We start from the raw sequence: 23,743 nt of genomic DNA, 5'->3' as shown, positions 1-23,743 counted from the left end.
AATTCTTCGCCATGGAGAGGTGGTAACATAAGTTTCCAAGTAAACATTGCCTGAAAATAACTCCCATCTTGTCCAGACCAAGAAAGATGGTGCGAGTGTGTTTCCATGAATCATTAAATTTCGCAAAAGTGAGTCAGAACGTGTGTTGATGTCTCCGAGTGGTAGAGTTTTTGAGTCATACATGCTACATCGATTCTAGTATGGCCTGGGGCGAGGCTTCCGTGCAATTAATGATTAATGGGTTCGCTCACGACGTGAGTTTTTGTCGTGGACCTTCGGAGCATACGTCATGTTTGTGCTGCTCAAACCTTTGAACAAAAAAATAAATAAAAACCACATCCATGTCAATTGGTACGATTAAAAAGTTGATAAATACGTTTTTAATTAAAAAAAAAAGTTTATTTCTGTTTCGTTGACTATATTTGGTCAGGGGTGGACAGCCTTGCGTTACGTCACTTCCGGTTCCTTCTTTCCAACATGGCACCCGTAAGTCCCGGCTCCTCGACTGCATTTAAATTAATTTCGATGTCTGCACTTGGTTTTACACATAAAGCCACGATTTATGTATGCTTTTAACGACATAGAAAGCTACTGGTTTATATTTGTGCACATTTAAACTCTCGTGTTAACCATCGAAAGAACCTAGCTTACCAGCGCTAGCTGGCACGTGTCGTCAAATGTTGGGTGGGAGTATATTTTCAAATCCAATCCAAATAATTGACGGCCTAACTTGTTTTCAATCTATTTTTATGACACTACTTGTGATTGTTTTAAACTCAAAATCAAATAACACAATGGAAATGGAGACTCGTCATGGCATAGATTGACTTGTAACTAATTCTGAAGATCCATTGTAGCATACAACAACACTAGAAAATGACAAAGATACTCCACAGTAGATGGGGAGTGATTACGTGTGTATTGTTCTGACGTCTGTGATGTGACGTCACAGATCCGTCAGAAGAAGCAATTTGTCAGCAAGAAGAGCAAAAAGGCGCCTGGCTGGAAGTTCAGCCTGGACCTGACGCACCCTGTCGAGGATGGGATCATGGACTCTGCCAACTTTGTAAGCGCTCTGGATTTTTAAATAAAGAAGAAAAAAACAAGACATTTTATTGCCGGAAAGATGTGCTTTGGTTAGCGGGCTGCTAACGTGGCTTGTGGACTAGGGTTCCCTTCCCTAGCTCCCTTTCGTGCTAGGGTTCCCTTCCCTAGCGTGTCACTGTGCTCTGCTCAATAGGAAGCCTTCCTGAAAGAGAAGATCAAGGTCGATGGCAAGACCGGCAATCTCGGAACCATCGTGTCGGTCGGCCGCATGAAGAACAAAATCAATGTCATGTCTGAGAAACAGTTCTCCAAAAGGTGGGACAATTTGAAAGTACCGTCCTGCCTTTTTTCCCCCTAATTTCCTGCATCTCATGTGGTTCGGTATTGAAAACTGCGCCTGCCCGTCCCGTCCAGGTATTTAAAGTACCTAACGAAGAAGTACCTGAAGAAGAACAACCTGCGTGATTGGCTGAGAGTTGTGGCCTCTGACAAGGAAACATACGAGTTGCGCTACTTCCAGATTAGCCAGGATGATGACGAATCGGAAGCAGAAGACTAGACTCTTCTTGTTACACTTGTCCATGACAATAAATTTGCTTTTTAAAAAATCAATTTCCTACATGATTTGATTCTAATTTTCTTCTTTCTTTCATGTAATCTACTACTCACTTATATAACAACTCTCCACCTTTAGCTGAGTCCGTTTTACGTCGCCTTGTCATTTTCAAACATTTTTAAAAATGGTGACATTGACGGTAAGCCAACTACTTTTATTCAAAATATATTTACACCCAATACTATGGATCTTAATCTTAAGTACACAATACTTAAGATACAATAATTGGCAACTTAATTCATCGTTATTATTTCTCGAAAGTGTTACTATACATTTTCCATCGTCAACCCTTGTGGGCCGGGTCTTTGTCCGGCAGTGCACGTATGTACCACTAGATGGCGCCAAAATCTGGATGGCTCACTTGTTTTGCAAAATCATGTTCAAATGAAGCGTAAGCATCGAATTTCATGTTCTCGTTACCATGGATGACATTTGGCTGTTTTTTTTAATGTACAACAGGTCAGCACGGGACTAGTGGTTAGCACATTGGCTTCACACTTCTGAGGTTGTGGGTTTGAGTCTGTGCGTGGTTTGCATATTCATGTGGGTTTATGTACCGACCGTAGTGTGGGGAGGCTAAGGAAAGACACTACAAAGTAATGATCAGTCTTATTCCGGCAGGTTGAAAAAAAATGTTTATGATATGCAATAAATCCAAGAGGAGCTCTTGACGTGTTTTTGCGGGGGGGGTGAATGTCACGTGACTTGCTCATCTGTTGTCCATCAGCTTCAGGAATGTTTCGCCTTGAGCGATTTATGGAAATCTTCTGAACTTTCATCTCCTGAACATTGGGATCAGAAGACAGGCATGCTTCTGTAAAGACTGGTAGTTTTTTTTTCCAGTGGCGGGAAATGTTGACTGCGTAGTTTTTACCCAAAGCAGAGGTTGTCAGAAACGGGAGAAAAAGTTTGGATTCGAAAAACTTTAAGTTATTTATTCAAACAGGTACTGTAAGCTAATTTCTGCTGTCGCATTGTAGGTGTCATGTGACCCTGCTCGTCATCGGACTCTTTGTGTCTGATTACTGGCAGCGAAGCATCTCTGTTACTTGCCACCCAAATTACTCCTTACCACTTACACGAAAACCACTACTCGTGGCGCTACCATGACAAATATCACAACCCACTACTTCCCACTACAACCACTACCTCGACTAGTACCACTACTACCATTACTAATATCCCCAGCACGAGTACAACTATCACCACTGTGATGTTATGAGTAAAATAACATAAGAACTACATTACCCAGCATGCCCCAGTAGTTGAGAGGACAAGCTTGAAGGGTCCACGAAATCTATCCAACACGCCTCGTCTCCTTCATTATATGATTAGAGAGACAACACATGGTGTCAGAAGTGGGATAGAACTCGTGGACTCTTTACTTCAAGCTTGTCCTCTCAACTACTGTGGCATGCTGGGTAATGTAGTTCTTGTTATTTTACTCATAACATCCCCACCACCACTAGGACTATTTAACACTACTACCACCACTACTTCTTACAGCTACTACAAAACTCAAATCAATCGATAAAAATAAAAATTAGTCTTTTATGAATGAATGACAACAAAGACATGACCCGTCTCACCAGATGCAAGATTTTAATTAAATAGGTCCTACAAAAAAAAATCTTGTCCTGTAAAAAGTTCTGTCGCGTTCAAGCTTGTTGTGACTTTTTTTAATTTTTCAATCGTCGCCTTTTGTGATGTGGAAAGTTGATCGGTGCTCTCTTCATCAATGTTTCAGAGAGGGGCCTCGCTCGGCTAGCTGAGGAGAACAGATGACGCTTTCATGACCTCCTTCCGCTCATCCAGTCATTCATTCATCCTGCCATCCTTCCACTGCACGTTATCAGGTAAAAAACATGATGCTCACCCTTTGTGTATTACTTCAGCTATTCACAGATAATTTAATTGTTATCACATTTTCTGCAAGGTCTTGTTTGTGCTGCTGTCTGGATCGATCGATGAGATATATAGACTAAAAGACGGAAAGATTGGTCCAGTGGATATAAAAAGTCTATGCACCGCTTTTCAGAGGCTGTTTTTTTTTTCCTGATATGACAAAATTAGCGCAAGATAAATTGTTTCCAAACTTTTTCCACCACTAATGTGACTGACAAACATCATCCTATGGGTCTATTTTTCTTCAGCTGAAATTGCTAATCAAATCGCAGTCATTGTTAGCACACAACTTTCAGGTTTCTCTTATGTCAGGAAAAGCCTACTAGAACATCAGAACTTTATTTGGGTGTTCCAATGAGGAAATTTAAAGTGTGGCAGGTGTGTGCACTGCTAACTCCCATTTTTTAACATGAGTTAATTCTGGTCAATGGTTCTCGGTTGGTTAATTCTGAAAACAGGCACATACTCAGTTATAATCGGGTGTGCATACTTTTGCAACCACAACATTCCCATCCTTCCATCACCTGATGAAAATATTGAATGTTTTTCAATGGAGTTATACAGGTTACAGATCACATTACTGGCAGAAAAATATGTTTTATTTTGCCGCCTGTGTTTTTCCCTTGAGGATGGCATTGTTGAGGAAGTGACACCCCCCCCCCCCCCCCCCCCCGCCGCGCACACCTCGTTGCCGCCATGCCATCGTGGCTGCATCGCGTTTCCTGGGCGGACGCCCGGTACCACACGTGCTTGCGGCTTTTGCGCACCAAGCCGGTGGGGGCCATGGCGAACAGGGGCGGGGATGTAGACGAAGACCTGACGGAAATGGCGCCGGGTTCCACTGTGGGGCTGTCGAAGGTCCTGACCACCCTGGACCTGGTGTCGCTGGGTGTGGGCAGCTGCGTGGGCACCGGCATGTACGTGGTCGCCGGGCTGGTTGCCAAAGCTGTTGCCGGGCCGGGGGTCGTTCTCTCTTTTGTCATCGCTGCCGCGGCGTCCATTTTGTCAGGTGAGACGGATCGTAGACAGTACAGTACGGTAAACTTGGCTTTAAATGGATAAACGGTTACGACTAATAAATGCTTCCCATTGTCACTTCCAATATGGCGGCAAAGTTTCCGTACGACTCAGCAGTGAGACGTATATGACTATACCCGGCCGTCGATTGGCCGATGTCCCCGTAGGGGTGTGCTACGCAGAGTTCGGCGTCCGCGTGCCCAAGACAACGGGTTCGGCGTACACGTACAGCTACGTAACGGTCGGCGAGTTCGTGGCCTTCCTGATTGGCTGGAACCTGATCCTGGAGTACCTGATCGGCACGGCTGCGGGGGCGTCGGCTCTGAGCAGCATGTTTGACTCGCTGGCCAATCACAGCATCAGCCACTACATGATCGCACACCTGGGCACGCTCCGAGGACTCGGTCAGTGCATGCGTTTCATTTGTTACACGTAATGGACAAAATAGTGTCCGGTCAACCTCCTGTGTGTGTGTGTGTGCTGTGAATTTCCCGTTTGACCGTCCACGTATTTGTCGCAGGCAAAGGTGAGGACACGTTCCCCGACTTGCTGGCCATGATCATCGTCCTGCTGGTGACGCTGATTGTGGCCGTCGGCGTACGCAACTCGGTGGGGCTCAACAACGTCTTGAACCTGGTCAACATGGCGGTCTGGGTCTTCATCATCACGGCCGGACTTTTCTTCCTGTCAGCCAAGAACTGGGAGGGCGGCATGTTTCTGCCCTACGGCTGGTCGGGGGTGAGTTGTTGGCGAGTGTTCCAAACGATTTGTCAGTACGTATATGCGTATCCGTGCATATACGTGTATATATGTACACATATGTACGTATATGTGTATATACAGTAATCCCTCGTTTATTGCGGTTCATGGGGACCGAAACCACCTGCGATAAACGAAAATCAGCGAAGTAGCGAACCCCCCCGTAAATGTATATGTACATGTGTATGAGTATAAATAATATTTATAAGGCCAAATTTAATGGTATACATGCATATTTGTAGTAATTAATGTATATACATGTATAAGATGTATAAGTTAGGTTAGTGTTTATATAACAAAATACGGTAAACATATACATGTCGTACTCCATATCTTGCTCTATGTGACTCACTGTTGTTTTGCTGACTTTCACTGCCTCTCGTGGACCTTTTGCGGACTTTTTGCGGCATTTTTGCTTTAAAGATTTTTTTATGAATACGTTTGAAAAAATCCGCGATGCACCGAAGCTGCAATAAACGAACCGCGAAATAGCGAGGGATCACTGTATATGTATATATAGTACATATACGTGTGTCCGTATATACTTATACATATATACGGATACGTACTGTAAATACGTGTCCGTATGTATGAATATATATGAACTACAGGTATGTTGTCTAAAATCACCATTTCGAGGCCACCGAGTAGGTAACAAGTGATTGATTCTGTCCGTCTGCTCGTCGGCTGGCGTTCAGGTGATGCAGGGGGCGGCGACCTGTTTCTACGCCTTCATCGGCTTTGACATCATCGCCACAACCGGGGAGGAGGCGCAGAACCCCAACACCTCCATCCCCTATGCCATCACCGCCTCACTTGTTACGTGTCTCAGCGCATATGTGTCAGTCAGTATTTGAAAGTACTTACATTCTGTACTTCAGTACAATTACGGATACTTGGGTAAAAAAAAAAAAAAATCTCAGATTCGACAGAGATCTGAAAAATCCACTTTACTACAGTTCCCCCTTCGTGTGACAGGTGAGCGTGATCCTGACCCTGATGGTTCCGTACGACCTCATCGACGGCTCGGCGCCTCTCATGGAAATGTTCGCGGCGCACGGCTTCCTGTTGGGGAAGTACACCGTGGCGGTTGGCTCCATCGCCGGCCTTAGCGTGTCTCTGCTGGGCTCGCTGTTCCCGATGCCGCGAGTCATCTACGCCATGGCCACGGACGGACTCTTATTCAGGTAAGCACGACCGCGCAACGCGCACAGACAAAAATTCGTCTGACTCGTATCTCGCAGGTCCCTGTCTCACGTGTCTGCGTTCACCCGCACGCCGGTGGCGGCCTGCGTGGTTTCTGGGGCTCTGGCTTCATTTCTGGCTCTGCTGGTAAGCCTGCGCGACCTGATCGAGATGATGTCCATCGGCACGCTGTTGGCGTACACGCTGGTCAGCGTTTGCGTGCTTCTGCTGCGCTACCAGCCCGACCACACGGAAAGCGAGGGTCTATCTGCCAAAGACCACCTGGACATTGACTGTAGGTTCCTTTGGAATGACGCCTGTGGGTTTGTAATTGCCTCGGGAAATTGGATAGGATCATAAAGCATCAACATCAACATCATGTATGCAATCATGAACCCACGTTACATAAGTGACTGTTTTCAGTACAAACAAACGTAGACTTCGTTGTCTTTTCAACTTCTATTCAGGCTCCTCCTTTGACGAGCCCTCCGACCACAAAGGCGGGAGTGAAGACGACTTCCAGACGGGCCCCGTGTCACCGCTACAAAGACTTCTGGGAGCTCATTACCCGACCCTGCTAGCGCGGCTCGGTGTCCCCGCGCCGTCCGCGCGGCCCACGGCCTGGACTGGTCGCACGGTGACCCGCTGCACCCTGGCCTTCTTCTTCCTGTCCTTCCTGCTTTGGACCACGGTCATCTTTGGCGTGGAGCAGGGCGCCGGGACGGGCGCTGCCGTTTGGGGCCTGGCGGCGTCGCTGCTGGCGGCCGCCTTGGCCGGGCTTTTGCTCACCGTGGTGCGGCAGCCGCAGAGTGGGCAGAGCTTGGCCTACATGGCACCGTGCGTGCCTTTTGTTCCCGCGGCGGCCATTTTGGTCAACAGCTACCTGATGCTGAAGTTGTCGCCGCTCACTTGGGTGCGCTTTGCCATCTGGTGTGCCATCGGTGAGTCCACAAGCTACTTTATTATTGTGCTGTGTCATGTACTCTATGTGTGTAATTTATTTCTGTTTCGGTTCTGCCGTCAGGGTTGCTGATATACGCTTTGTACGGCGTGTGGCACAGCTCTCTGGAGGTGAGCGCTCGCGAGGAGGAAGCCCACGCTAGCTCCTACCAGCGCTTCGACGACCACCTGGATGACGCCTTCACTGCCCCCGAGGGTGACCCCACTAAGCCGGACCACGGGCCCTACCAAGGCTGGGCCGACCGCCAGGAGTGGGACTACCGGAACCACGCCTACGACGGGGCGGCCAGCGAGGATGATGACGACCACCCAGATCATGACGACGGCGGCCATTTTGGATACCAGAGAGGTGGAGGAGGCAGCGGCAGGCAGGGGGGGGGGGGGGGGGGGGCAAAGGGGGGTGAACGACCACGGCTTTGATGACGGACATGACCATTGACCACAAGAAGAAAAACAAAAAGGTGTCCACACACACACACACACACACACACACACACAAAAGCTCTCTTTGTTAGCATCTGAGGCAAAGTGGCTAACAGCGTTTTAGCTTCCAGCTTGTGTTTGAAAGTTTTATCGTTGAGTTTGAGGACTTTTGATGATTTTTTTTTCTCCGCTGCTTTTAAATGTTTGATGTTATTGTGCTCGTGTTTTTTTCCTGGAGTAAAATAAAACATCACTTTTCAAAGTCCCAAAAGTTTATTTTATGGGAGAGTACAGAGCGATATCATATTTTCAAACCACAACACCTCACCATGACAATGTAATTTCTTACATATTGTGTGCGAGGCTCTACTTATTAGATATGTTCATGCCGCCCCCCCAAAAAGAAATCTTGCAACCCTCACACGCGGGCGCTCTTGGCGTGGTTGGCGGGTGCGTCCACCATGACTGCGGTGGCTCCTCCTCCACCTCTTCGCTGTCTGGAGTAGAAGAAGCTGCTCTCCCTGGCGAAGGCGCGCGGGTCTACGTCGCCATAGCAACAGAGGACCATGCCCCCGCCTAGGAGGCAGAGCGCCACGCCCGCCCAGCCGCAGTACAGCGACGACCCGAAGGACATCAGACCCTTGTCCTGGTGGACGCCCACCGGGAACCACACGGTAGACGCCAGGCCCAGCGCGGCTACAAACACAAACGCTTGCGTAAGTCTTCACAAGCTCACTTACACAAACTCACTCAAATACGCCAAGAGACACACGCATCCCCTCACCCATGAGGAGGATGAGGCCTCCGCCCACCCTGGCCCTCCTTTTCTTGCTGGCGTTGGAGTCATGAGGCAGACGCACGCAGGAAGTGGACGTGAGCACCAACAACATGGCAGGAAGACCCAGCAGGCACGCGCATAACATCATGGCACGGGATGCCTGCACGTGGGCTGACACGCAACCACACAGCAGCGACAACACACAACTTGAACACACTCGCGTACAGGCATAACTTCAAAACGCTTCTCCAAAACACACACACACACGAACTTCAAGTCACACAAAACACACACACGAAATGCACTTATCCTCATCGCATTAGATTCACGTGATCGTGACAACTTGATGTGATGATGCTGACGATGTCACGACGATGGTAGGCGTCGTCAGTTACCGGGCAGATTGAGGATCTGGTTGAGAGCGGTGCAGTGGAATAGCGCGGGCGCGATGACGCACTCGGCCCAGAGGCCGCGGGACCCCAGCTCGTCCATCCGCACGCAGGTGGCCACGCTGTAGTCGCAGGTGCGCACCCAATCGTTGGTCGCCGTGGCGACGATGAGGCACACCCAGCCCGCCAAGCTGGACAAACTGCCGAATGCCTGCCGACACACCGAAGACATTCCGCACACAAGATACTCAAAAACCCCCAAAGAAAGCTGAAAAGATGAAAAAAATGAAATATTAAATAATAAATATACGTATTCCCAAAATATCAAATAAGATCCTGAGGTGTGGACCGGTTGTGCTGGAGGAGACTGTGCTGAACTTTCATGGGTGCGGTGGAAAAAGGTGCAAAATATCACGTGGATGCACTAAAGGTAATCTGAAGCAGATGTATGGCAAAAATAAAACGAGCCAGATGCTGCACAGCAGGAAAAATAGAGAAAAAAATGGCTTCAGGAAAATTCTGAAACAACTTTTCATATCGCTCACCTGCATCCATGAGGCCCCCTGCTGGACACGCAAACAACAACGTGGCTGTTTGGCGCCCTCTAGTGGCCCGAGCATGCACACCTTTAGCGCTGACAAAACACGAACATGTTTTACGTGGGTTTCAAAAACCTCGGTTACTTTTTGAAAATTTTTAGCCGACAAAAACGACCATGTTAGGAAGGCGTTTTTGGCTGAAAAAAAAGACATACTATAGTCAGATGTTTTGGGCTGAAAAAAAACGACCATGTATAGTAAGGCGTTTTTAGACGAAAAAAATGACCATGTATAGTAAGGCGTTTTTGTCTGAGAAAAACGACCATGTATAGTAAGGCGTTTTTACCCTGAAAAAAAACGACATACTATCGTAAGGTGTTTTTGGCTGAAAAAAACGACCATGTGTAGTAAAGCGTTTTTACCCTGAAAAAAACGACCACTTATAGTAAGGTGTTTTTTTCTGAGAAAAACAACAATGTATAGAAAGGCGTTTTTACCCTGAAAAAAACGAGCATGTATAGTAAGGTGTTTTTGTTTGAGAAAAACGACATACTATAGTAAGGCGTTTTTGGCTGAAAAAAAACGACCATGTATAGTAAGGCGTTTTTAGCCCCCCAAAAAAGACCATGTATTGTAAGGCGTTTTTGTCTGAAAAACTGACAATGTATAGTAAGGCGTTTTTGGCTGAAAAAAACGACCATGTGTAGTAAGGCGTTTTTACCCTGAAAAAAACGACCATGTATAGTAAGGCGTTTTTTGTCGAAAAAAAATGACCATTATATATAGTAAAGCATTTTTAGCCGAAAACCCCCCCGACCATGTATAGTACGGCGTTTTTGGCCAAAAAAAACGACCATGTATAGTAAGGCGTTTTTAGCCTGGAAAAAAACGACATACTATAGTAAGGCGTTTTTGGCTGAAAAAAAAGACCATGTATAACAAGGCGTTTTTACCCTGAAAAAAACGACCATGTATAGTAAGGCGTTTTTGGCTGAAAAAAAACGACCATGTATAGTAAGGCGTTTTTACCCTGAAAAAAACGACATACTATAGTGAGGCGTTTTTGGCTGAAAAAAACGACCATGTATATAGTAAGGCGTTTTTACCCTGAAAAAAACGACATACTATAGTAAGGCGTTTTTGGCTGAAAAAAACGACCATGTATAGTAAGGCGTTTTTGTCTGAAAAAGACGACCATGTATCGTAAGGCGTTTTTAGCCTGGAAAAAAACCACATACTATAGTAAGGCGTTTTTGGCTGAAAAAAACGACCATGTATAGTAAGGCGTTTTTGTCTGAAAAAAGACGACCATGTATCGTAAGGCGTTTTTAGCCTGGAAAAAAACCACATACTATAGTAAGGCGTTTTTGTCTGAAAAAAACGACCATGTATAGTAAGGCGTTTTTACCCTGAAAAAAACGACATACTATAGTAAGGCGTTTTTGGCTGAAAAAAACGACCATGTATATATAGTAAGGCGTTTTTACACAGAAAAAAACGACATAGTATAGTAAGGCGTTTTTGGCCTGAAAAAAACGACATAGTACAGTAAGGCGTTTTTGGCCCGAAAAAACGACATAGTATAGTAAGGCGTTTTTGGCCTGAAAAAAAAAGACGGAAAAAACGACATAGTATAGTAAGGCGTTTTTAGCCCGAAAAAAACGACAAAGTATAGTAAGGGCTTTTTGGCCCGAAAAAAACAACATAGTATAGTAAGGCGTTTTTGGCTTGAAAAAAAACAACATAGTATAGTAAGGCGTTTTCAGCCCAAAAAAACGACATAGTATAGTAAGGCGTTTTTGGCCCGAAAAAAATGACATAGTATAGTAAGGCGTTTTTGGCCTGAAAAAAATGACAGTATAGTAAGGCGTTTTTAGCCCAAAAAAACGACATAGTATAGTAAGGCGTTTTTGGCCCGAAAAAAACGACATAGTATAGTAAGGCATTTTTGGCCCGAAAAAAATGACATAGTATAGTAAGGCGTTTTTGGCCTGAAAAAAATGACATAGTATAGTAAGGCGTTTTTAGCCCAAAAAAACGACAGTATAGTAAGGCGTTTTTGGCCTGAAAAAAAAAGACGGAAAAAACGACATCGTATAGTAAGGCATTTTTAGCCCGAAAAAAACGACAAAGTATAGTAAGGGCCTTTTGGCCCGAAAAAAACAACATAGTATAGTAAGGCGTTTTTGGCCCAAAAAAACCCGACAGTATAGAAAGGCGTTTTTGGCCCCAAAAAAACGACATAGTATAGTAAGGCGTTTTTATCCCAAAAAAATCGACATAATATTGTAAGGTGTTTTTGCCCCTAAAAAAACGACGGAAAAAACGACATAGTATAGGAAGGCATTTTTAGCCCCAAAAAAACGATATAGTATAGTAAGGCGTTTTTGGCCCGAAAAAAACGACATAGTATAGTAAGGCGTTTTTGGCTCGAAAAAAACGACATAGTATAGCAAGGCGTTTTGGGCCCGAAAAAAAACAACGGAAAAAACGACATAGTACAGTAAAGCGTTTTTGGCTCGAATAAAAAGACCATGTATAGTCAGGCGTTTTTAGCTGAAAAAAACAAACATGTATAGTAAGGCGTTTTTGACCAAAAAAAAAAGACCATGTATAGTAAGGCGTTTTTAGCTGAAAAAAACAAACATGTATAGTAAGGCGTTTTTGACCAAAAAAAAAAGACCATGTATAGTCAGGCGTTTTTAGCTGAAAAAAACAAACATGTATAGTAAGGCGTTTTTGACCAAAAAAAAAAAAGACCATGTATAGTAAGGCGTTTTTAGCCAAAAAAACCCGACCATGTATAGTAAGGCATTTTTAGCCAAAAAAAACGACATAGTATAGTAAGGTGTTTTTGGCCCGAAAAAAACGACATAGTATATATAGTAAGGCGTTTTTGGCCCGAAAAAAACGACATAGTATAAACGCCTTACGTTTTTGGCCCGAAAAAAACGATAGTATAGTAAGGCGTTTTTGGCCTGAAAAAAGCGACATAGTATATATAGTAAGGCGTTTTTGCCCCGAAAAAAAACGACGGAAAAAACGACATAGTACAGTAAAGCGTTTTTGGCTCGAAAAAAAAGACCATGTATAGTCAGGCGTTTTTAGCCGAAAAAAACGACCATCTCTCGTAAGGTGTTTTTAGCCTAAAAAAACGACCATGGATAGTCAGGCGTTTTTTGACGAAATAAAAGACCATGTATCGTAAGGCGTTTTTAGCCCAAAAAAACTAATATCCTGTTTCGAAGTGCAGAGGTACACGCGCCAGCTTTCGGTCCAGGCAACCTGGGTTCAAACCCCGCTCAATGACGTGTGAAAGTACATCAAACACTTTACCATTTCCTGCAAACCCTCTAGAGTGCATGTCAAATACGCCTATAGTGCAGTTTGAGTCACTGGTCCTGGTGGTGTAGAGGTATATATGCCGGTGTTCGGTCCAGGCAACCCCGGTTCAAACCCCACTCAATGACATGTAAAAGTACATTTAACACTTTTTTTCCTGAAAACCCTCCAGAGTGCATGTCAAATACACCTATAGTGCAATTTGAGTCACCGTTCCTGGTGGTGTAGAGGTATACATGTCGGTGTTCGGTCCAGGCAACCCCGGTTCAAACCCAACTCAATGACGTGTGTAAGTACATCTAACACTTTGTTACAATTTCCTGCAAACCCTCTTGAGTGCATCTCAAATACGCCTATAGTGCAGCTTGAGTCACCGTTCCTGCTGGTGGAGAGGTATACATGCCGGTGTTCGGTCCAGGCAACCTCGGTTCAAACCCCGCTCAATGACGTGTGAAAGTACATCTAACACTTTACTTTTTCCTGCAAACCCTCTCGAGTGCATGTCAAATACACCAACAGTGCAAGGCAAGTCAGAGTCACTGGTAGTGTCGAGGTATCGCCGGCTTTCCACGCAGGTCGGCTGGTTCGTGCGTCGACTGAACAGCGCCGAGGTGCAGGTTTCGAATCCAGGTCTCGGCCTTCATCCGTGGGGGTTCCACGCCAAGCTTTTTTTTAACAACCATTGATGTAAGGGCATTCTTGGGTTAAAAGGCGTTTTCAGCCGAAAAAAACGACCATGTAGAGGAAGGCGTTTTTAGCCGAAAAAAAAAGACCGAAAAAAATGACCATGTATAGTAAGGCGTTTTTAACCGAAAAAAAACAACCATGTATAGTAAGGCGTTTTTAGCTGAAAAAAAAGACCATGTACAGTAAGGCGTTTTTAACCGAAAAAACCGACCATGTATACTAAGGCGTTTTTAGCCGAAAAAAACGACATAGTATAGTAAGGCGTTTTTGGCCCGGAAAAAACGACTGAAAAAACGACATAGTATAGTAAGGCGTTTTTAGCCCGAAAAAAACGACATAGTATAATAAGGCGTTTTTGGCCTGAAAAAAACGACATAGTATAGCAAGGCGTTTTTAGCCCAAAAAAACGACATAGTATAGTAAGGCGTTTTTGGCCCCAAAAAAACAACAGTGTAGTCAGGCGTTTTTGGCCCGAAAAAAACGACATAGTATAGTAAGGCGTTTTTGGCCCGAAAAAAACGACATAGTATAGTAAGCCGTTTTTGGCCCAAAAAAAACGACATAGTATAGTAAGGCGTTTTAGGCCCGAAAAAAACGATGGAAAAAACGACATAGTATAGTAAGGCGTTTTTAGCCCGAAAAAAACAACATAGTATAGTAAGGCGTTTTTGGCTCGAAAAAAACGACATAGTATAGTAAGGCGTTTTTAGCCCAAAAAAACAACATAGTATAGTAAGGCGTTTTTGGCCGAAAAAAAACGACGAAAAAAACGACTGAAAAAACGACATAGTATAGTAAGGCGTTTTTAGCCCAAAAAAACGACATAGTATAGTAAGGCGTTTTTGGCCCGAAAAAAACGACATAGTATAGTAAGGCGTTTTTGAGCCGAAAAAAAACGACATAGTATAGTAAGCCGTTTTTGGCCCGAAAAAAACGACATAGTATAGTAAGGCGTTTTTGGCCCGAAATAAACGACATAGTATAGTAAGGGGTTTTTAGCCCAAAAAAACGACATAGTATATAGTAAGGGGTTTTTGGCCGAAAAAAACGGCATAGTATAGTAAGGCGTTTTTAGCCCAAAAAAACGACATAGTTTTTGGCCCGAAAAAAACGACATAGTATAGTAAGCCGTTTTTGGCCCAAAAAAAACGACATAGTATAGTAAGGCGTTTTAGGCCCGAAAAAAACGATGGAAAAAACGACATAGTATAGTAAGGCGTTTTTAGCCCGAAAAAAACGACATAGTATAGTGAGGCGTTTTTGGCTCGAATAAAACGACATAGTATAGTAAGGCGTTTTTGGCCCGAAAAAAACAACATGGTATAGTGAGGCGTTTTTAGCCCAAAAAAACAACAGTGTAGTCAGGTGTTTTTAGCCCAAAAAAACGACATAGTTTGGTAAGGCGTTTTTGGCCCGAAAAAAACAACATAATATAGTAAGGCGTTTTTGCCCCGAAAAAAACGACTGAGAAAACGACATAGTATAGTAAGGCGTTTTTAGCCCAAAAAAACGACATAGTATAATAAGGCGTTTTTGGCCTGAAAAAAACGACATAGTATAGTAAGGCGTTTTTGGCCTGAAAAAAACGACATAGTATAGTAAGGCGTTTTTAGCCCAAAAAAACGACATAGTATAATAAGGCGTTTTTAGCCCGAAAAAAACGACATAGTATAGTAAGGCGTTTTTAGCCCAAAAAAATGACATAGTATAGTAAGGCGTTTTTGGCCCGAAAAAAACGACATAGTATAGTAAGGCGTTTTTGGCCCGAAAAAAACGACATAGTATAGTAAGGACTTTTTGGCTCGAAAAAAACGACATAGTATAGTAAGGCGTTTTTAGCCCCAAAAAACGACATAGTATTGTAAGGCGTTTTTGCCCCGAAAAAAACGACATAGTATAGTAAGGCGTTTTTAGCCCAAAAAAACAACAGTGTAGTCAGGCGTTTTTGGCTAAAAAAAAACGACATAGTATATAAGGCGTTTTTGGCTCGAAAAAAACGACGGAAAAAACGACATAGTATAGTAAGGCATTTTTAGCCCGAAAAAAACGACAGTATAGTAAGGCGTTTTTGGCCCGAAAAAAATGACATAGTATAGTAAGGCGTTTTTGGCCCGAAATAAACAACATAGTATAGTAAGGCGTTTTTAGCCCAAAAAAAAAACGACAGAATATATAGTAAGGCATTTTTGGCCGAAAAAAACGACGGAAAAAACGACATAGTATAGTAAGGCGTTTTTAGCCCGAAAAAAACGACATAGTATAGTAAGGCGTTTTTGGCCCGAAAAAAACGACAGTATAGTAAGGCGTTTTTGGCCCGAAATAAATGACAGTATAGTAAGGTGTTTTTAGCCCAAAAAAACGACAGTGTAGTCAGGTGTTTTTGGCCCGAAAAAACGACATAGTATAGTAAGGCGTTTTTGCCCCGAAAAAAACGACATAGTATAGTAAGGCGTTTTTAGCCCAAAAAAACGACATAGTATAATATGGCGTTTTTGGCCTGAAAAAAACGACATAGTATAGTAAGGCGTTTTTAGCCCAAAAAAACGACATAGTATAGTAAGGCGTTTTTGGCCCGAAATAAACAACATAGTATAGTAAGGCGTTTTTGCCCCGAAAAAAACGACATAGTATAGTAAGGCGTTTTTAGCCCAAAAAAACGACATAGTATAATATGGCGTTTTTGGCCTGAAAAAAACGACATAGTATAGTAAGGCATTTTTGGCCGAAAAAAACGACGGAAAAAACGACATAGTATAGTAAGGCGTTTTTAGCCCGAAAAAAACGACATAGTATAGTAAGGCGTTTTTGGCCCGAAATAAACGACAGTATAGTAAGGTGTTTTTAGCCCAAAAAAACCACAGTGTAGTCAGGCGTTTTTGGCCCGAAAAAACGACATAGTATAGTAAGGCGTTTTTGCCCCGAAAAAAACGACTGAAAAAACGACATAGTATAGTAAGGCGTTTTTAGCCCAAAAAAACGACATAGTATAATATGGCGTTTTTGGCCTGAAAAAAACGACATAGTATAGTAAGGCGTTTTTGGCCCGGAAAAAACGACATAGTATAGTAAGGAGTTTTTGGCTCGAATAAAACGACATAGTATAGTAAGGCGTTTTTAGCCCAAAAAAACGACATAGTATAGTAAGGTGTTTTTGGCCCGGAAAAAACGACATAGTATAATAAGGCGTTTTTGGCCCGAAAAAAACGACATAGTATAGTAAGGAGTTTTTGGCTCGAATGAAACGACATAGTATAGTAAGGCGTTTTTAGCCCAAAAAAACGACAGTATAGTAAGGCGTTTTTGGCCGAAAAAAACGACGGAAAAAATGACATAGTATAGTAAGGCGTTTTTAGCCCGAAAAAAACGACATAGTATAATAAGGCGTTTTTGGCCTGAAAAAAACGACAGTATAGTAAGGCGTTTTTAGCCCAAAAAAACGACATAGTATAGTAAGGCGTTTTTGGCCCGAAAAAAACGACATAGTATAGTAAGGTGTTTTTGGCCCGAAAAAAACGACATAGTATAGTAAGGCGTTTTTAGCCCAAAAAAACGACATAGTATAATAAGGCGTTTTTGGCCCGAAATAAACGACAGTATAGTAAGGTGTTTTTGGCCCGGAAAAAACGACATAGTATAGTAAGGAGTTTTTGGCTCGAATAAAACGACATAGTATAGTAAGGCGTTTTTAGCCCGAAAAAAACGACGGAAAAAATGACATAGTATAGTAAGGCGTTTTTAGCCCGAAAAAAACGACATAGTATAGTAAGGTGTTTTTGGCCCGAAAAAAACGACTGAAAAAACGACAGTATAGTAAGGCGTTTTTGGCCCAAAAAAACGACGGAAAAAACGACATAGTATAGTAAGGCATTTTTGGCCCGAAAAAAATGACATAGTATATATAGTAAGGCGTTTTTGGCCCGAAAAAAACGACATAGCATAGTAAGGCGTTTTTGGCCCGAAAAAAAACAACATAGTATAGTAAGCCGTTTTTGGCCCGAAAAAAACGACATAGTATAGTAAGGCGCTTTTACCCTCAAAAAAACGACATACTATAGTAAGGCGTTTTTAGCCCGAACAAAAACAACATAGTATAGTAAGCCGTTTTTGGCCCGAAAAAAACGACATAGTATAGTAAGCCGCTTTTACCCTCAAAAAAACGACATAGTATAGTAAGGCGCTTTTACCCTCAAAAAAACGACATACTATAGTAAGGCGTTTTTAGCCCGAACAAAAACAACATAGTATAGTAAGACGCTTTTGGCCCGAAAAAAACGACATACTATAGTAAGGCGTTTTTGGCTGAAAAAAACGACCATGTAGTAAGGCGTTTTTGGCTGAAAAAAACGACATAGTATAGTAAGGTGTTTTTAGCCCGAAAAAAACGACATAGTATAGTAAGACGCTTTTGGCCCGAAAAAAACGACATACTATAGTAAGGCGTTTTTGGCTGAAAAAAACGACATAGTATAGTAAGGTGTTTTTAGCCCGAAAAAAACGACATAGTATAGTAAGGCGCTTTTGGCCCGAAAAAAACGACCATGTATAGTAAGGCGTTTTTGGCTGAAAAAAAATTACCATGTATCATAAGGCGTTTTTAGCCCCCCAAAAAAGAGCATGTATAGTAAGGCGTTTTTGTCTGAGAAAAACGACCATGTATAGTAAGCCGTTTTTGTCTGAGAAAAACGACCATGTGTAGTAAGGCGTTTTTAGCCTGAAAAAAATGACCATGTATAGTAAGGCGTTTTTGGCTGAAAAAAACGACCATGTATAGCAAGGCGGTTCCATTTTTTTTTTATATTTAAAATTGAGCTGCCTTTCTATTCAACTGGAGAATATAAAAATTCAAATTTTTTGTTAGTGATAATAAACCACACATACTCTGGATTCTCTCTGCATTTATTTCTGTGTTCCTCTTTCAATTTTCATTTTGAAGGACAAGGCAGCAAGTTGCGTCTGTCAGTCAAAGCAATGACCAAAGATGGGACTGATGTGAAAGAAGAGCACTCACTCTCTATGTGTGAGTGCGTGTACTTCTTTCCATACACACTTTTTCCATCATCAGCATCACAAACACACAAAGCGCACACAGCATCCGCCCAAATGCACACCACAACTCGAGACGAGCTTCCTCACAACTGGGGGGGGGGGGGCTTCAAACCACGCAGCATCAGGCGGGAGGTGCTGTGGGGGCGGTCAGTGGCCCGTCACGCCGGCGTCATCATCATGCCGGAGAGAGAAGGTGAGTGTGAGCGGACGCTGAGCTAGTCGTCAGCGTCCGCCTTGAAAGGGGGGTCGGCCTGCTCCTCGCCGCTGTCGTCTTCGAACGCCACGGCAAACGTTTTCTTTCCTCGCCGCTGCACGTGGTCCTCGTTCCTCTTCTCCAGAGCCACAATCTGAAACGCAGCAAAGTAGGATCACTCAATAGTTAAGTACGGTCTGCCCCAATATATTTGCGTCAAAGCACTCCTTTTGTCTAAATGAATGAATAAATGTGTGTTTGTGTCAGAGGGACTTTCTTTGGTGACGTCTCGTGGCATCCTGGCGGTGAAGAACTACGCCAACGTGGATTGAGGAGCTTCATGTTGCGCTTTACCACGGCTTAGTTAACTACATGAATTGACTCACAAAAATAAATAAAATGTGGTCAAAACATTCCATCTAATTTTTTTTCCCGGCCATATTGGCCAGCTCGAGTGTGTGCGTTACCTCAGCAACAAACTCCGCCTCATTTTCCGCCTCAATGGGAATGTCGAGTCCCGACACGGCGTTGAAGAGCTCAAAGATGCTCAGCGCCTCGCTCACTCCTCGTTTCTGGAAGAACTGTGCAAACACACACAAAGTCGTCATTCGGGTGTGGCCTACACAGATAATTACGCGTGCAACGCGCATCGTCCGTGGCGGCCATTTATGTTACCGTGGAAACGTTCCTGCAGTCTCGGAAGAGGAACTCCAGGCCGTGAGGATGTGTCGGCTCGACCGACTGACTGACGTCGATCAACCACACCTGCGACACGGAAACCAGAAGCAATTGGATGATTTAGAAAAGACAGAAAAAAAGTTTTGGTTTGTTTTTGTTTTTTAAAAAAGGGGGAAAGGAGCAGAAAGAGTTACCTTTCCTTGATGCCACAGCATGTTGTATTCGCTGAGGTCAGCATGGACCAGATCACACTCTTGATACAGCGTCTGCATCAACTGCACACACACACACGTCAACATTAAACAGTGTGTATGTATTTTTTTTTTCTCTCTCGCTCTCTCAAAACGTGTTTGTGTATGCTTACACGTGTGTGTACATACGTTTAAGACTTGGCAGAAGGCGTTCTTCATGTCGTCGGAGCTCAACACGACGTCCTTGAGTTTGGGCGCGGGGACGTGATCTTGTCCAATGAACGACATCACCAAGATGTGTTTCCTCAACAACACCACGTCCGGACACGGAATCGACGCCTTCTTCATCCTGTTGCGACCGACGCGCGTTGATATGAGAGCCATTTTACCAACTATTTGTCACATTTTAATTTAAAGTAGCTTCCTGGGGTTTAGTGGACGTCCCCAGCGATGCACGCTGCTTAACTAACAACATGGCTGTCAAGGGGGGAGGAGCTACGTTCAAAGAAGCGCAGTCATTGTTGACATCGTTGCTATGACGTTGCTACACGAGCTAGCTTTTCCAACCGGTCGAGTGACTTTTCAAAAAAAATAAATAAATAAAATAAAAAAATAGCACGAACGTGCGAAAACACATTCACTTTTTTTCTGGAACTAAGCGAACAATGTGTCAGACATTTTTTCATGAAAAATTGCGAAACGTGCCATCTCAGTTTCATTTCTCTTATTTTTAAGGCAACCTATTTTTTCAGCGGTAGATAGCGCCGCCTGACCGACTTTTTCTTTGTATCTCAAATTGTCAGATTGATTTGATTCCAAAGAAATGCTAATCTAAACTTCTAAAATGGCGAATCCCACATCCGAGCGCATGCGCGAGATCGAAAAGATGGCCGCAGGTGATCTGACGCGCTTGGTCGGAAATCGCGAGAGACCTGCTGAGGTTGTGCATCTCCTTCTCGGCCCACAGGCGAATGATCTTGCGAGGGTTGAGCTTGGTGAAGCGGTCGATGAAGCGATAGTCGTCTTTGATGTAGCGGTCCCTGTTCTTGAACTCGTTCAGGGTGGTCTTGAACACCTTGAGGACCACCTCGTCTGGAACTGGCTGCTCATCCAAACTACACGCACACGAATGTTGTAGAGATACAGAGTGTGTGTGTGTGCGTGTGTGAAGGTGTCGAACCTTCCCCCGTTGGCGTGGAAGACGACAGACTCTTTCCCGGTGCTGATGCAGCCGTTGATGCACTCCAGCACGCCGGCGTTGACCATCTTGTACATGAGCAGACGAGTGCGGGGGTCCACCGCTTGCTCCTGCAGGGAACACGAGGAGCAATTCAGACGGCCGCCATTCGGTCAAAGCGCATTCTCCAGTTTCCCGGGAGGGGGGGGGAACTCACGGCCGTGGAGTGCTCTTTCTTCTCGTGGAGTTTGGCGCTGCGGCGCTGCTCGCTGGCGCAGTGCTGCTTCAGAGAGTTGAACACCTGATTGGACAATTTCAGGTCCATGCCCAGACCGTCGCCCACTTGCACCTCGGGACCAAACTAGACACACACACGAAACATTGCATGCGTGTTGACTTTTGGCACGGCGACTCCATTTTGTTTGATTAGTGGGTTGAATGTCAGCGGCGGGCGAAGCAGAGGAAACGCGTCGGTCATACGTTGTCCATGCGTGCCGTGTTCTTCCTGCCACATGTCACTGCGTCGTGTTTGGTTGTGATGTTTTTGCCTTTGCCAATGAAACCTCTTCTGGGTGTGGTCTGAGGCTTGGCTGGCAAAAAAACCCCCCACAAACACGCAACGTGATTGCAATGGACACGCCTGAGGTACTTATAGTGCTGCAGTGGCGTTACCTGCCCTGTAGGGGTCGTGCCTGGTGTCCTGCCAGTCCACCTCGTCCTCGGAGCTGTCGCTGTCATCGTAAGGATGAACCTTGCGGTAGTTCTCAAAGGAGATGGACACTACACAAAAAAATACAAACTCGATGTGGTACTGTTTCAAACATTTTTTTGGAGTACTTTTTCCATTTAGTGTTGTTGAGGCTAAATGTGCATTCGGACCTGTAAGCCGCAGTATGAATTTCATACACTGCAATTAGTAAAGTTGTCTGAATCCATTTGTTCAGTTTGCTACCTTTGCTGTCGCCGTTGAACTTCTTCTCCTCGCGACGCAGCTGATCATCAAACTCTCGGTCGTACTGCATCTGAAGCATCTGAGCCAGCATCAAGTCGCTGGTCGTGTCCGCGGCGTCGTCGCCCAGCAACAAAACCGACGGGCTGAGCAAACACATCGTTGATGTTATCTTGACAGGAATGAGGCAATCGGAACTTCAAAAATCATCGGCAAAGTGCGAAAACAAGTCATTGCTAATGTGCGGCTTCTTCTGCCGCATCGGCCACCTGGACGGAGTATAAGCCAGAGTGACGGATATAATGTTCAGTGAGACATCTCAACTTTTCTCCAAGCTCATCAGCGCAGCACTATTCGGCATTCTACACAGAGGATAAAGAATATACCGGGTACTGTTGTATTGTCTGTCTACATGCATTGCTACGTTTGCATTGAATTGATCGCAAAATATAGCACTGAAACATACACGCTATTTAGCATTAGCGTTAAGATAGCGAACTGAAAGGCTATTACATAACGTAGCATGTCTGTCGAAGTGTTAGGTGTATTGTGTGTAGGACTTCTTCAACACGACGCGGATGTCAACTCACTCAGCGAGGCTGCTAAAGTTGTGATTTTCTTCTTCCAGCTGTCGGGCCAGCTGCTCACTCATCACATCCGCCAGCGAGCACGTCGACATGGCCGGCGGCACTGTTGCCGTCATGCCCCACGGGCTCTGGAGGAAATACAGAATCACATTAATGTGGGAAAAAAATTATAGTTGCAAGGACACATGCAGACTTTCAGGTTCATCCATCCATTTTATGAAGCATCTTTAGTGTATGTCACAGTACATGGAGACATATAGACATGAAGCTAATGTGGATGTTTTTGGAATGAGGAAAATGTGCAGCTAAACTTGGCACAGGAAGGCTGCAGCACACACGTTTTTCGGCTTGACGATTTGATTTATTGGGCACAATAACTCGGCTAAGGTGACTCATCATCATCTTGCTCAGCTGTCAGGGAATAAGTTGGAACAGACATGTCGAGGCTAAGCTACTTACTTGTGTTACGTAGGCTACCGTAACCCAGATTCACCAACAAAATGTCAAAAGTCAACCAAAAGATTTTCCACTTTAGGCTAACTGTTCTCGTCTACCTAAATATAATCTTTATTAGAACATTGTTCGTCGATGTCGTAACAAGCGTGAAAACAAACGAAGGTGACGTCATGGACGTAAGCCATATTGGCTAGTTTGACAATTGTTTGTTCACATAAAGTTTTCTTTTTAGAAATGACAGGTTATGCGATAAGACACCCAACAAAACACAAATGTAAGAATAAAACTATAAATTCAAGAGTAACACAGGCTTACCTTTGGCTTGTGAGCGGTGACTCCACTTTGATCCATGATTTAATGACTGAAAGGTGGCTAACTGCGAAGCAAAGTAGGCCGAGGAAAAGTGAAACTAACGAGACGACAAACGAACTGAGCAGGATAAGAAAAGAAAACTTAAGTCTTGTAACACACTCGGGGACGCTTAAAAGACGTTTTGAACGAGGCTGTGGTGACTGAATGGGTCGTAACTGCTCACGTTGAGTTGAACGTATTTGCTCGCAGGAAAAGGACCTTGGACAAACCGGAAATGCGTCACCGACCAGTTGCCAACTTCCACATTAAAATGATTACCGATTACGTCAACAAATCCGAGCTCAATCACTATTCACAAAATAATAATAATAATCATCATCATCATCAACAAGACAGTGCACCACCGTGTGAGTATTGTAAATGTTACATATGATACATACCTGTGCAGCTGTGAATGAGCGCCCAGTTGACAGGATACTTTCAAAAGAATGAATGCATTTGTACGGC

General features: G+C 44.1%; 4 protein-coding genes across 4 annotated transcripts; 2 read left to right on the top strand and 2 right to left on the bottom strand.

Annotated features, from left to right (window-relative positions):
• Window positions 1–350: 350 nt before the first annotated feature.
• On the top strand, window positions 351–1,659 carry rpl22l1 (ribosomal protein L22-like 1). The gene is made up of 4 exons (XM_086101989.1): window positions 351–486; window positions 953–1,066; window positions 1,241–1,362; window positions 1,462–1,659. The coding sequence occupies exons 1-4, from the start codon at window positions 478–480 to the stop codon at window positions 1,604–1,606; spliced, it is 390 nt and encodes a 129-aa protein (XP_085958115.1). The 5' UTR covers window positions 351–477; the 3' UTR covers window positions 1,607–1,659.
• A 1,925-nt stretch (window positions 1,660–3,584) lies between these two features.
• LOC147187074 (putative cationic amino acid transporter) lies at window positions 3,585–8,085 on the top strand. The gene is made up of 9 exons (XM_086102566.1): window positions 3,585–4,577; window positions 4,753–4,989; window positions 5,106–5,323; window positions 6,043–6,189; window positions 6,323–6,531; window positions 6,589–6,824; window positions 6,997–7,470; window positions 7,554–7,857; window positions 8,058–8,085. Exons 1-9 carry the CDS (start codon window positions 4,265–4,267, stop codon window positions 8,083–8,085), a joined length of 2,166 nt encoding a protein of 721 aa, XP_085958692.1. The 5' UTR covers window positions 3,585–4,264.
• Window positions 8,086–8,250: 165 nt separating this feature from the next.
• Window positions 8,251–9,582, bottom strand: LOC147187073 (claudin-11-like). Its single transcript, XM_086102105.1, has 3 exons — window positions 9,086–9,582; window positions 8,697–8,861; window positions 8,251–8,608 (listed from the first exon to the last, which is right to left on the bottom strand). Exons 1-3 carry the CDS (start codon window positions 9,309–9,311, stop codon window positions 8,331–8,333), a joined length of 669 nt encoding a protein of 222 aa, XP_085958231.1. The 5' UTR covers window positions 9,312–9,582; the 3' UTR covers window positions 8,251–8,330.
• An 8,943-nt stretch (window positions 9,583–18,525) lies between these two features.
• riok3 (RIO kinase 3 (yeast)) lies at window positions 18,526–23,515 on the bottom strand. Its single transcript, XM_086102379.1, has 13 exons — window positions 23,240–23,515; window positions 22,472–22,596; window positions 21,885–22,027; window positions 21,605–21,712; window positions 21,413–21,522; window positions 21,150–21,293; window positions 20,936–21,063; window positions 20,688–20,870; window positions 19,945–20,104; window positions 19,759–19,839; window positions 19,562–19,651; window positions 19,354–19,467; window positions 18,526–19,040 (listed from the first exon to the last, which is right to left on the bottom strand). Exons 1-13 carry the CDS (start codon window positions 23,273–23,275, stop codon window positions 18,909–18,911), a joined length of 1,554 nt encoding a protein of 517 aa, XP_085958505.1. The 5' UTR covers window positions 23,276–23,515; the 3' UTR covers window positions 18,526–18,908.
• Between the last annotated feature and the right edge of the window lie 228 nt (window positions 23,516–23,743).

This window comes from Hippocampus guttulatus, chromosome 21 (assembly GCF_054856545.1).
Source record: "Hippocampus guttulatus isolate MCC_2025c chromosome 21, RoL_Hgut_1.0, whole genome shotgun sequence".
In the NCBI taxonomy this organism is placed as follows: Eukaryota; Metazoa; Chordata; class Actinopteri; order Syngnathiformes; family Syngnathidae; genus Hippocampus; species Hippocampus guttulatus.
Note: the sequence above shows the minus strand (reverse complement) of the source record. Positions and strands in the feature narration are given on the sequence as shown.

Bases quoted from the DNA above. Each gene is read 5' to 3' on its own strand.
- rpl22l1 (XM_086101989.1), top strand. The intron at 1,067-1,240 runs GTAAGCGCTCTG...TCTGCTCAATAG, and splicing joins TCATGGACTCTGCCAACTTT to GAAGCCTTCCTGAAAGAGAA. The intron at 1,363-1,461 runs GTGGGACAATTT...CGTCCCGTCCAG, and splicing joins GAGAAACAGTTCTCCAAAAG to GTATTTAAAGTACCTAACGA.
- LOC147187074 (XM_086102566.1), top strand. From the start codon at position 4,265: ATGCCATCGTGGCTGCATCGCGTTTCCTGGGCGGACGCCCGGTACCAC. The intron at 4,578-4,752 runs GTGAGACGGATC...ATGTCCCCGTAG, and splicing joins CGCGGCGTCCATTTTGTCAG to GGGTGTGCTACGCAGAGTTC. The intron at 6,532-6,588 runs GTAAGCACGACC...CGTATCTCGCAG, and splicing joins ACGGACGGACTCTTATTCAG to GTCCCTGTCTCACGTGTCTG.
- LOC147187073 (XM_086102105.1), bottom strand. From the start codon at position 9,311: ATGTCTTCGGTGTGTCGGCAGGCATTCGGCAGTTTGTCCAGCTTGGCG. The intron at 8,862-9,085 runs GTAACTGACGAC...GTTGCGTGTCAG, and splicing joins CCAGATCCTCAATCTGCCCG to CCCACGTGCAGGCATCCCGT. The intron at 8,609-8,696 runs GTGAGGGGATGC...TTGTGTTTGTAG, and splicing joins AGGCCTCATCCTCCTCATGG to CCGCGCTGGGCCTGGCGTCT.
- riok3 (XM_086102379.1), bottom strand. From the start codon at position 23,275: ATGGATCAAAGTGGAGTCACCGCTCACAAGCCAAAG. The intron at 19,840-19,944 runs GTATGTACACAC...GTGTGTGTGCAG, and splicing joins CCTTCTGCCAAGTCTTAAAC to TTGATGCAGACGCTGTATCA. The intron at 19,652-19,758 runs GTAACTCTTTCT...TCCGTGTCGCAG, and splicing joins TGCTGTGGCATCAAGGAAAG to GTGTGGTTGATCGACGTCAG.